Below are 13,298 nucleotides of genomic sequence, written 5' to 3'. Positions count from 1 at the left end.
AGGTGGGCAAAGATGAAAAAGGGTTAACTATTTAGGAGAATAACGCAGCAGGGGGTGACAGGGGCTCAGAGCATGGCAGCAGCAGTGGAAGTAGGAGCAGTGATAAGAAGCAACTGGGTTCTGGGTATATTTTAAAGGTAGTGCCAACAGTTAGATCTGTTGACAGAATGCATGTGGCACATCCAAGAAAAACAGAATGCCTCTTTTTTTTTGGTCTGAGCAACTGGAAGGATAGAGTCTCCACTAACTGAGATGGGGCGGGGGGGGGGGGCCGCAAGTGCAACCAGTCTGCGGTAGGAAGATCAAGAGCTTCGTCTTCATACATGTTGCTTTTATGATATCAAGTAAAGATATCAAATTGACATATTAGAGTCTAGAGCTGGAGAAACTTTAGCAGTACAGAAATGTGGGGAGCATTGATTCCACAGAAGGCACATGAAGCAATGAAACCCAGGCATTCAAACATTAATGTAACCTCCATCATCAACCATAGATGCTATCCTTGTTCATTCCTCTGCACCCCAAGATTCAACTTAAGTTGAAGAATCTGATTCTTCCAGGGTTTGCAAACTAGAAGTAGATGTAATTCCTGTTTCTCCACCCCTTGAGAGTTTTTTAAAGGGACCTTACAAATAAATTAGTACAAGACACTGCCTAGGAGCCAAAGATGAAAGAACATTCAGATCTGGCAGAGGGGACTGGGAAACATTTTATAGTAATGTATATGTAATGTAATGTAATATGAGACATACTCTCATAATGCTATTTCTCACCATCCTTTCATAAAGAAAATTGTAGGACAAAAAAATTATGTAGATATATGCAACCTATGCAAACTTTCTGACCATATAACACTGAATGTCCACATGTATAACAAGTTAAGATTTATACCTGCTTCTAGTTTAAGAACTTAAGAGTTTACAACATAGGGGAAATAAAATATTGATGATTGGCAAAACTATCATAGAAGGCTTTTCAATGCTCAGAATGGAAGCAAAAGCAACTCAGCCCTAGAAGGAATATCATTATATAAGAGTCAAAAGTGTTTATGTTGCTTAAGAAATTATGAATTAAAACTTCCTGCAGTAGAGAATTAACTTTAAGATAGCTACCATACATAGCTTTGTTCTTCAATATTCCTTTGGCTATTCGAGGTCTTTTCTGGTTCCATATAAATTTTAGGATTATTTGTTCCATTTCTTTGAAAAAAAATGGATGGTATTTTGATAGGGATTGCATTAAATGTGTAGATTGCTTTAGGTAGCATAGACATTTTCACAATATTTATTCTTCCAATCCAGGAGCATGGAACATTTTTCCATTTCTTTGTGTCTTCCTCAATTTCTTTCATGAGTACTTTATAATTTTCTGTGTATAGATTCTTAGTCTCTTTGGTTAGGTTTATTCCTAGGTATCTTATAGTTTTGGGTACAATTGTGAATGGGATTGACTCCTTAATTTCTCTTTCTTCAGTCTTGTTGTTGGTGTACAGAAATGCAACTGATTTCTGTGCATTGATTTTATATCCTGACACTTTACTGAATTCCTGTACAAGTTCTAGCAGTTTTGGAGTGGAGTCTTTTGGGTTTTCCACATATAGTATCATATCATCTGCGAAAAGTGATAGTTTGACTTCTTCTTTACCGATTTGGATGCCTTTAATTTCTTTTTGTTGTCTGATTGCTGAGGCTAGGACTTCTAATACTATGTTGAATAGCAGTGGTGATAATGGACATCCCTGCCGTGTTCCTGACCTTAATGGAAAAGCTTTCAGTTTTTCTCCATTGAGAATGATATTTGCGGTGGGTTTTTCATAGATGGCTTTGATAATATTGAGGTATGTGCCCTCTATCCCTACACTTTGAAGAGTTTTGATCAGGAAGGGATGCTGTACTTTGTCAAATGTTTTTTCAGCATCTATTGAGAGTATCATATGGTTCTTGTTCTTTCTTTTATTAATGTGTTCTATCACATTGATTGATTTGCGGATGTTGAACCAACCCTGCAGCCCTGGAATAAATCCCACTTGATCGTGGTGAATAATCCTTTTAATGTACTGTTGAATCCTATTGGCTAGTATTTTGGCGAGAATTTTTGCGTCTGTGTTCATCAAGGATATTGGTCTGTAGTTCTCTTTTTTGGTGGGATCCTTGTCTGGTTTTGGGATCAAGGTGATGCTGGCCTCATAGAATGAGTTTGGAAGTTTTCCTTCCGTTTCTATTTTTTGGAACAGTTTCAGGAGAATAGGAATGAGTTCTTCTTTAAATGTTTGGTAGAATTCCCCTGGGAAGCCGTCTGGCCCTGGGCTTTTGTTTGTTTGGAGATTTTTGATAACTGTTTCAATCTCCTTACTGGTTATGGGCCTGTTCAGGTTTTCTATTTCTTCCCGGTTCAGTTGTGGTAGTTTATATGTCTCTAGGAATGCATCCATTTCTTCCAGATTGGCCAATTTGTTGGCGTAGAGTTGCTCATAGTATGTTCTTATAATTGGGGAGGGGAGGCGAACCATAAGAGACTATGGACTCTGAAAAACAACCTGAGGGTTTTGAAGGGTCAGGGGTGGGAGGTTGGGGGAACAGGTGGTGGGTGATGGGGAGGGCACGTTTTGCATGGAGCACTGGGTGTTGTGCAAAAAGAATGAATACTGTTACGCTGAAAAAATTAATAAAAAGGGAAAAAAAATAAATATTAAAAAAAAAAAAAGATAGCTACCATACAATAATCAATATTTTTATTGGTACAGTCTATCTTCAGTCTATATCCTGTTTTTCCTGATGTACTCCAAAAACTCTACAAAGAAAAGAAAGGCTTAAAGGAATAAGTAAGAAATAACATTGAATTTTTTTTAAGTGTCCTCTGTACTAAGAGCTACTTAGAAATACAGCACCCTGCTGCACAGGGCCACATTTTCAACATTAAAGTCCTTTCCATAATCTTTCACTTCCTACGTGGTTTTGTATTAGATGGTCTCTTATTCTTTTTTTATTTAACTTTTTTTTTTTAATTTAATTTTATTTATTTATTTGACAGAGAGAGAGGTCACAAGTAGGCAGAGAGGCAGGCAGAGAGAGAGAGGGAGAAACAGGCTCCCCGCCAAGCAGAAAGCCCGATGCGGGGCTCGATCCCAGGACCTGAGATCATGACCTGAGCCAAAGGCAGAGGCTTAAACCACTGAGCCACCCAGGCGCCCCTGGTCTCTTATTTTAAAGCAGAACTGAGTTAAAAAAAAAAAAAAATGACACATCATGCCTAAAACTACAGGTATGGAAAATGAACATATACTAGGAAGCAGGTAAGCGGGAGGTGAAGGTTTACCCTTTAAGTCATGCCAGTTAAGTGTAGTTATACCTTCTCCCTGCTTCCCTTCTAAAGCGGGGAGCTAGCCTTTTCCAGAGAAGCTTCTCATTCTAAGAATTGGCTTCTCAGACTAGGTAACTAAGTAACTCTAACTCTGCCCCCAGACACACTACTGACAATCAATGAGTTCTCCAAGAAGGAGAAAATAAAGACTCTAACAGGGCTATCTTCCTGAAAGAGTAAAGAGCCATAATCAAGCAGAGGTTGGCTCTGAGGCCATCTTAGAAATGGGGTATAGTTTCTTTAGATATATAGTATTTGATCGGGAATAGTGATTCCCAATGGCAGGGGACAAGACCAGAATGACCCAAGCAATTTTTTCAAACATGAAAAATTTTCACACGAAGATTCAGGCAAGCCCTTTTTATAGGACTAGATATATCAGAATGACAGCTTCTCCAAGAGTAGGGATTAAAGGCAGCTATGTATAATTTAATTTAAATTTTTTTTTTAAAAGTGATGTAATATGTCCCACCACCCACTTACCTCCCACCCTGGGACAATCATCTTAGATTGAGAACAAATACTTTAGAAAATATGGGTTGTTCATGTTTTTAGGGTTTTCTGGTGGAAACAATGCTACAATTCATGTGAATGATGCAGCTGCAAAATTTAACAGGCAACCAGACATTTGCACATTCAGGACACAAATACTTAGCCCCTGGATGGCCACCATCTCACTCTCCCCTCTGCCTGTTCACCTCAAAAGCTGCAAGACTCCCTTGCTTGCAATGAGTCACCCACCATTACTCACAAACTTCTGCCAAGTTCACGTCAGCAGCTGTTGTTTTCAGAGTCACCATCCACCACTGCTCTGAAGTTTTCTCCATTACTTTATTACATCTCTCCTATTTCCTCTGCTGCCTTCCTAGCTAAACTTGCATTCAGAAGCTAATTATCATACTAACATTGCTCCCATTCACAAAGCCAAGATATCAGAAGTAGAGATTCAATGATAACCAATATTTTAACTAGTATTTGTTATGTCACTCTACAGTTTCCCAATGAAATATTCTCACATCCTTCATCTCACCCAAATAACCACCACAGTATTTAGAGGTTGTAAAAATAGAGGGCTTTCTCCACTGGAAACATGTTTTAGTTTGTGGCAGAGTTGTGGTTTCAGTTTTTGCAATTAGCTAAAGACAAAGAGACATTCTCTGCAAATTCTCTTCAAGTGGTTGGAATTTAAACTTTTATTAGGTACAGAGCCAGCAGACTAACTATAATCTACAAATATATGGTCATATTACCAAATAAATATAGCTTAAAAAGACGTTAACATCTGCCCTCCTGACATGTAAGAATTTGGATTATACCTTCAGTATGAAAAGCTTTAGGAAGTGAATAGGAAGCATTTATGAGACAAATACAAAAAGCAAAGAAAAAAATCATGCCATCTAGTCAGAGAACACCTTACAAAACATCATAATAATGCCATTGAAATCTTGCCATTTGCAAAGATATGGACAAACCTAGAGTATTATGCTAAGAGAAAAAGGTCAAAGACAAATACCACATGATTTCACTTACACGTGGAATCTAAACAAACAACAACAAAAGAGACACAGATTCATAAATATAGAAAACAATCTAGTGGTTGCTAGAAAGGAGAAGGTTTGGGGGCTGGGTGAAACACGTGACTGGGACTAAGAGGTACAAACTTCCAGTTACAAGGTAAGTCACGAGGATGAGAGGTACAGCACAGGGGATATAGTCAACAATATTGTAATATCTTTGCATGGTGACAGAACAAAAGGTAATGCCACTGAGTCTATCTATCTATCTATCTATCTATATCTCCAAAAGTTAAGTTTCAGCTTTCTCTGAGCTGGAAAAGCTGGAAAGACCCAATTTTACTAAAATGGATTAACAATGAAAGCAGAGCACTGAACCTACTGGAGGACAGAGGGAGAAATCACATATGTCCCCTCTTTTTCTCCTAGGATTTAGTTGTGTGGCTTTATGTTAAGTGTGTGGGGAAGCGCTGGCAGGAGGAGGTGGTTGGGATGTCTGAAGTAGAGAGGCTGATGGAAGTTGGGATATAATTGTTCTCTGATAGTAGAACAATAGAGCTGTAAAAAGCTCTGCTTCAGTTCAGCTCAGCTCTCTCTCCCTCCCACCTACATGACAAACAGAGCACAATCAGGCACTTTTTGTCCCTGGCAGTGACTATTACCAGGAAAGGGACCAGGGTAAAAGTATGTCTTGTGCAAGATCAATCTTGTGTTAAAGAATACGTTATAAACAGTTAACAAAGCACTGTCAGAGTGGGAAATTTATGATGTGCTAAAATTGGGAGGAGGAAGTTGATGATCCATTTCAAACACTCCCATGCCTTTTAGCAACTCCTATTTCTGGCCTTTTTTTCGCCACTTTTCATAGTATTACCAGCACTTGGCCAGTAAGAGAGGGCAGCAATCTGATTTGACAATTCAGTTGACTAGGCCACATTTTCTAGCACTTGAACGAAAAGGCACTAGAAGAGGACCAGAATCAGCTGGAAGACCTGCACTGTAGTTGTGCTACACCTAATACTAACCAAGTGACCTTGGGTATAGTCACTTGGCCTCTCTGGGCTTCAGACAGTTTACTTATAAAATAAGCTTTTGTTATTCCATAAATACGTCTAATATGAAATGTAATAGGAAAGTCAAAGATAATAACACCTCACCTACTTGCCTCAGGGAGCTATTCAAGCACTAAGTACTGTATGACTGTAAATACAGAGTTAAGAAGAAAAATGTTGAGGTTAGAAGCTAAACTGAATGTAGAAATCTATTTTTATGGATTTTAATGTCCTTCTTCATTTTTAATTGCAACAATCAATCAAAAGTTATTAGCAATACTCCAGACAATCACCACTGTTAATAAATCAAGTAGGTAAGCACTGCTTAGATGCCGACCACAGGCCCTAACATTAAGCAGAGTGAGGGATATAGAGGAGACTGAACACAGGAAACTTCTTCCAATTAACATCTAACTGGAGAGGCACATCTGAAACCACTAGGGAATGGCATAAGTCAGTAGTAAGTGCAAGATAATGGGTTACTGATACTGTAGGAATGCAAAGAGCAGCTGAAATGAATTGGAGTAAATAGGGAAGAGACTGAAGAAAGACAGGGTTCCAAGTGGGCCTTGGAAGAATTCCAAGTTGTTTTAACTGGGGACAGGACAGGAAAAGGCTATGTGATAAGGCAGAGTTTACTCTAGGAGTTTAAAAGCAAATAATTTTGAACATACTATAAGATTAGGCCAAAATGGTAAGAGGGTTCTGATCACTGGGTTGAGATAACTGGTTTGCTAAGTCATTGGATGTGACTCTAAGATGTTGTTGGGGTCAAAAGCGTAGGTGGGCTAAACGGTGAGGAAAGAACACATAGAGGTTAAAAGGAGAAAAAAAATGCAGGTATCAAGGGATTAAAATCTGTTCATCAGAATGGAAGTAGTCAAAACGGACACTTGAAACCAGGACTCTACAGTTCCTGGAAGCTGACAAGATGTGGAAGATGACCAGAGAGAGAGAGAGAGAGAGAGAGAGAGAGAGAGGAACCAGAGATCCTTCCATGGCTTTGGGTATCTAGGACCAGAAGAATGATTAACCATTGAATAAGCGCAGATGTTATAAAGCGAAGTCAGTTTGAGAACTCAGTTTTAGGCATGTTGAATCTAAGATATAAGCTGAGAGTAGATATTCTGTAAGAAGCTGAAAATTCAAGACTGAAGCACAGATCTAGAGTCCAGACTTAAGATATAGATGGAGCCACAACTTAGTGATTAATAGTTGATTAAAAACAACTGGCCAAGACCTGCATTTGTGAGGAGCAGCCAACAAACAGTAACAGAAGAGAAGCCATGTAAAACAGGAAAAAAGTGTTCAACGAGTCCCAATTTCTCCTCTACTTGATAACCTATGAAAATTAACCATCTGGAAAAAGACAATAGAGACCTACAGACAAGGGTGTTGACAAGACTAAATGAGATAAAGTGAATCACATTTAACAACCTAAAACCTACAGGAGGAAATGAAGAAAAAGTAGTGACATGGAAAGCAAGAACTTATTTTTCAAGGCAGAATCAGTGAAAAGAACTGATCAAAAAAATACTTCAGTGGGGCACCTGAGTGGTTCAGTGGGTTAAAGCCTCTGCCTTCGGCTCAGGTCATGATCCCAGAGTCCTGGGATGGAGCCCCTCATCGCATCGGGCTCTCTGCTCAGCAGGGAGCCTGCTTCCTCCTCTCTCTCTGCCTGCTTCTCTGCCTACTTGTGATCTCTGTCAAATAAATAAATAAAATCTTAAAAAAAAAAATACTTCAGCAAATGCCAACAGCCTGAAATGTAAAACAGTAAAGCACATAACACAAAATATATTGACCGATGCACTACAGTAAATGTATTATATATTTGTTCACTATCAGTTTCAACCACAAGGAAAAGGACTTTGTTTTCTGAGATATCCCAAAACCCTGGTCACAGTAAGCACCCAAAAATATGAATGAAAAACCTGAGCTCCCTTATTATAAACAGTAAATACATCTGGAATTTGGAAGAACTCTATAGAAGAGCATCTAAAAAGCAATTTTCATTCTCTGTATCACCTGGAAAGAACCCTCCATCTGATCTTAAGAAGTTCAATTGTTTTCATAAACATTCCCGATGCAGTTCCTTAACAGCCACAGGTGAGTAAATTTACAGTCACGTTCATGAAAGCACACTTACTAATATTTATTGAATGCCTACGGGGTGCATTAGAAAGTACAGACTATAAACAAGGTTTGGGGCTATTCAGTAGGAGGAGGACAAGTGATTTCCCAGCATCAGAAAATTTTAAAACTACTGCTGACATGTTACCTATTTCCAGAATCCACTTCTCAAGTTCCCAAATAACTTCAGAATTTTCCTTATATAACACTTCCTTCGACACACACTGATCCATGTCTTCTCTCAACATCATCTTGTCAGCCATTACTGCTCCTAAATATTTTAAACATCTTTGTCACTAAGGAGATTCACCTATGATCTGACAGATGCCCAACTTACATTCATGTCTAGTTATACAAAACAAGAATATATTCCAATGTGCTATAAAAGACAAACCAATGAATATGGGGGTAACTTGCGTCAGGGTTCTAAATTCACAGTAATTGAATCTTAAACATTAAAGGTCATCTGGTCCAGTGGATTACAAATGTCAGGCTTCAGGGAACTTTTTACTGGTCTGTGACAAAATAAGGAAAATGTAGTAAGGTTTCATAAAACTAAATTAATTCCATTTAAGGACTATCCTTTAGTCTGAGATAATGCCCTTCTTTGTATTTGGAAAGGGACAATAAAACGCCCTTTCTCTTACCAAAAGATAGTGAGAGTTGATAATTATTATTTTATAGATTTTTTTTCCTGCTAGGCAAAACCAAAAACTTAAGAAATCCTGTGTTGGACCTGAGTTTTTTTCTTTTAACTTCACAGGTCAGTGAAATCCAAAATTCTGAAAACCTCTGTTCTAATTCAACCCATCTTCTGCTGTCTAAATCCCTTAGAGCGTGGTCAACGAGATGTTTGCCTGCCTACGCCTGAACAACTCTGATGCCAAGAGTCTCCAGTGATGTGGAATCACTGTTCCAAGATATGGTTGCATCTGAGGCATATTTGCTTAGTTTTGTGAAGGAAAAGCAACAATATAAGGCTTATAGAGAGAAAGCCAACTTGGGAAAGAGGAGCCAGTAAGAAAATGAAGGCTAAGAAACTGGTGAGGGCTCATCAAAGAAATGCACTCCATTCCTCAGTCTTCCCTCAATTTAATAATTATGAAAATCCTTTGCAAAATAACCATAGAAGCCAGAATGTGTGAAACATTCCTAGGGTCAAGGCTGCATATCACAGTTTACCACCTGGATTCCCTTTACTACCATATATCTACTTTTTAGTAACACACCTTCAGGTTCAATCAAATATCCCATTATCTTCACATCACCCAGACTCCAAAATGCAAGACAATCGAAATGCTACATATAGGATGCAAAAAACAGTATGCAGAGATATGAAGCCCAGTGACAACATGAGAGTCAAAAAGGATGAGGAGAAAGTGGAGGCAAAGAGTGGAAAGAGTACAAGAAATCAAAACCTAATTTCAACAAGCCTATCCCAAAGGAACTACGGAAACTCTACCCCTCTAAGACCATGTGCTAACAGGCCAAAGGGCAGCAAGGTGGGATTTGAAAACACTGTGAAACTAGCTGTTAGAGAAGAAGCACCAGCATAAGCTCCTACACAGCGTCAGGCAGAGACAGGCATTCAAATATTTGCAGAATTAATGAATTAACAAACAAACACTTCCCCAAAGAGGATCTAAGTCCCCGCTTCCTACCACATCACCCAAGGCTTAAGCCCACATCAAACATCTTTCCCTGCCTTAAAGCTCAGGCTAAAAATCTAACCTTATGAAAAGCTGAGTCCTCCCAATAACCACTGCCACCATCCACCAAGCTTTAGCCCAGTGAGGCCCAATAAAGCTCCTTCCCCAAAGACACTGTCTTGTAATTCTCAAACACGGCACCCCATGACTTAGTGAGGAAGGAAAAAGTAAGCTAATGGGAGTGAAGGCAAAGAGGCCAAGTGGTAGGATTCTAACAAACTAGACTCTAATTTCAGATTCTAACAAACTCTGAACTGAGGATTAATTCTACATAGACCAAATGAAAACAAACCCTATTTGTATTTATTATTAAATGAATAAGCACAATGAAAAAGTCTCACCAACTTTAGACACCCATAATTAAAAGAAGTTTCAATAGTTCTTTGATCCCTGTGGGCATTCCTAGCTTTCCATCACATCTCAGCCTGCCATTGTTCCAGGATTACAGATGGAGTCTCAATACCAAAGAATTGTGCTAGATACCAAAATTATGATTAATTGATCTGTCCTAGATCCTGTTTATCAATGTTTGCATGCACACATCAATTTCATTTTCAATTAAGTCTATTTAAACCATTTTCTATGTCTCTACTCTCTCCTTCCAGAGCCTTATTGTCCACACCCTTTTTTCACCTGCATTCTAAGAGCCCCTGTTCTTTCCTGTAGTTCCCTCTGCTCCAAAAGTAAAATGGGACTGCAGAAAATGGATATAAAAGGGGCAGATTTACTACAAATAACATGCTGACACGGTATTTCTATATATTATGTGCTACCTACATACAGGTAACATTTCCTGCCTTAATTGCCTTTGAGCCTGGACAGAATCCATGTGCTGTGCTGTATTCACGCTGCTGATGCTAACAACCCACCATCATGTTTCCTAGGGGTTCAGGTGCTTTCCCAAAGCCACTGAAGAACATGACTGGAAAACAAAGCCCACAAAGCCCTCAAAGCCAAAGTGATCAGGAAGCAACGGAGCCCTTGCTTCTATCCGCCCAAGAGGGTCAATTCATCAGTCTTATGGTCTACTCCTCAGATCCCGATGACCTGTTCCACTCAAGCTAAAAATTCTGTAAGGCACTTTTAGAAACTGTAGTTCCAGGATCCTATTAGCTCTCCTGAAAGGACTTGACATCAAAATATTATTCAGCCCAAGCCAAATATCCACATTTTGGCTGGAACTCTGCCAACTAACCGCAAGAGGCTGGTGCCATGGAGAGAAGCTAGCCAAATCTAAGTGAAAAACGATAAGGCTCCATGAATAAGCTCCCATGAAAAGGTACTCCGTTCTCAGAATGAGGTTTGCTTGAGGTCTGAAAAGTCAGATTCAAAGGGCTCTTGTTCCTTCCTAAAGGTTAACCTAAGGAAGGCAAATCAAAATTGAAATTTTCAAAACTCCTGAGGATTTTATAGTCCACTTTTACTAAACACTTTCCAAAACATAACACTGTACTGAATAATGCAAATCTTCGATAGCTTCCACAATAATTGTGCAACTGTTATTATTTCTGGAAAGTAGTTTCGTTGCAGGTATCTTGAATGTATCTGGGTACCAAGGAAAAAGACACCTGTGCCTGGCAGGTCGCTACACTACTAATTTGCCGGGTACCAAGGAAACAGAAGATGCTCCGGTTTCTGGATACAATTTTCTGCAGTGCCAGGTAAAAGAGGTCACATGCCCTGAAGAGCCGTGGCTCCTTTAGAGTGATGTAAAAGCTCCTCAGATAATAATTTTAATAGAAATTCAGAGAAGCAAGCAACCTAAGACCAATTCATTTAGACACCGGTGTCTGATACTTTCCAGTTTCCTTTTTTCAACGGACTCCCGTGCAGCACATCTCCATCCCTCAGAAAGGGGTTGGCAAGCTGGGCACCAGCAGCCCATGCATTCCAGGGAGGCGTACACAGGACGGGCAGAGTCCCCAAGCTCAGCCCCACACCGAATCTTCTATTCGTCTGGGATCGGGAAGACCCTTCCCTGGAAATCCTGGACAGGGTTTTAAGTCACTGCCTGGCCAGGCTGAGTTTCCGTCCGCGTCCACCTCAGGACTGCGGGAACCGCGCCTCGTCACGCCCCGCAGCTTCCACCTCCCGCCGCCCCCGGCGTCCGCTCCACGGCGGCTCCCGGCGGCTTCCGCCGGCGGGCACCGGGTGGCCGTCTCCGAGCAGCCCCCGCGGCCGGCGACACGCGCCGCAGCGGCGCGCTTATCCGCAGCGGCACAGTCAGCCCGCCCGCTCGCTCGCCCGCCCGCTCACTCACGCGGGAGGCAGCGACGGCGTCTCCATTGTGGCTCCTCTCGGGCTTCAGAACGCAGGCACCGACCGCCGCCGCCAGCACCATTCCAGCCGCGGACGCCGGCACTGCCCGCCCGCCGAGCCGCGTTCCATCCGCCCCAGAGGGGGCGCCGCTCTCGCCTCACCGCGCGCCACCACCTGCGGCGGCGGCCCCCGCGGCCATGGCCCGCTCGGCCGGGCGCGCTCCGTCTGCCTGCGCGGCTCCCGCGCTCGCCGGAGTGCGGGGCGGTGGCGGCGGCAGAGGCGCGGGCGGCGGCGGCAGCGGAGGCGGCGGAGGCGGCGGCGGCGGCGGGACTGGCGGGCGCGCGGGCTCGGCCACTTCCGGGTTCGGCCCCGGCCGCGCCGACGCCGTGACGGGACGGCGATGCGGCCTCCCGCGGCGGCCGAGGACCCCTCCCTCGGCGCCTCCCCTTCCTCCTCCTGCTGCTGCGGCTGCTACTGAGGGTGCTACCGCTGCGGAGGGTGCTGCTGCCGCTGCTGCTGCTGTTGCTGCCGGCGGAGGCGTGCGGGCGCCAGCCGGGTGCGGGGCGGGACGGGGGTGGCGGCCGCCCGCAGCTGGGGTTGTGGGTCACCGGGGCGGGGGCAAGCTAGAAAATAGAAGGGCGTGTTGTCTGTGCGGGGAAAGGGCACCCGAAAGCACAGCATATCAGCGCGCTCTCTTGACTTACTGCTCTGCTTCTCAGGCTGTTCACATCATTGTCTTTTGATTTGTGCCTATCTATGCCCAGGGAGATGGGAAGGGTAGGCATTAACCAACTACTTCTTAGCAAATGGTGAAACTGAGGCAAGAAGAAATGAATATGTCCAGTTTCCCAAGCAAGGACCTGGGCCTCCCTTCTCAGTGTATGATCCATTCGTTGTACAGATGAAGTGAGCACCTACTAGACAAGATTTCGGTAGGGGATGCGGTAAGAGAGCAAAACCAGGTCTCCTTGCTCATGGAACTGTCAATCTAGACGGGCTAAGAAACAAACGAAGGATGCATGCTATGCAGAAAATCAGAGTGAGGGAAATGGGATGCTATTTTAGGAGTAGCCTGAGAAGGCCCCTCAAATGATATCATTTAAACAGGGATGGAATAAAATCAATCTTCAGGGAAGCAAAAAGTCCTCAGGGCCAGGAAGAGTAAGGCAGAGACTCCTGTGCAAGATCTTGCCTGGCTTGTTGAGGAACAGGGAGAAGAACAATGTAGCAGGTGGTCACCCAGATAGGCCCGCTGGACAACAGTAGCATCT

At 42.4% G+C, this 13,298-nt stretch overlaps 1 protein-coding gene across 1 annotated transcript in view; it reads right to left on the bottom strand.

The window, feature by feature from the left end:
- KLHL2 (kelch like family member 2) overlaps positions 1–12,198 on the bottom strand; it is a 125,966-nt gene extending 113,768 nt beyond the window's left edge. The window contains exon 1 of the mRNA XM_045988216.1: positions 12,029–12,198. Coding sequence (XP_045844172.1) covers positions 12,029–12,054 — 26 coding nt within the window. The 5' untranslated portion in view covers positions 12,055–12,198. The remainder of the gene's footprint in view (positions 1–12,028) is intronic.
- Positions 12,199–13,298: the final 1,100 nt, after the last annotated feature.

Source organism: Meles meles, chromosome 2 (genome assembly GCF_922984935.1).
Source record: "Meles meles chromosome 2, mMelMel3.1 paternal haplotype, whole genome shotgun sequence".
NCBI lineage: Eukaryota > Metazoa > Chordata > Mammalia > Carnivora > Mustelidae > Meles > Meles meles.
This window is presented reverse-complemented; position numbering and strand designations above follow the sequence as displayed.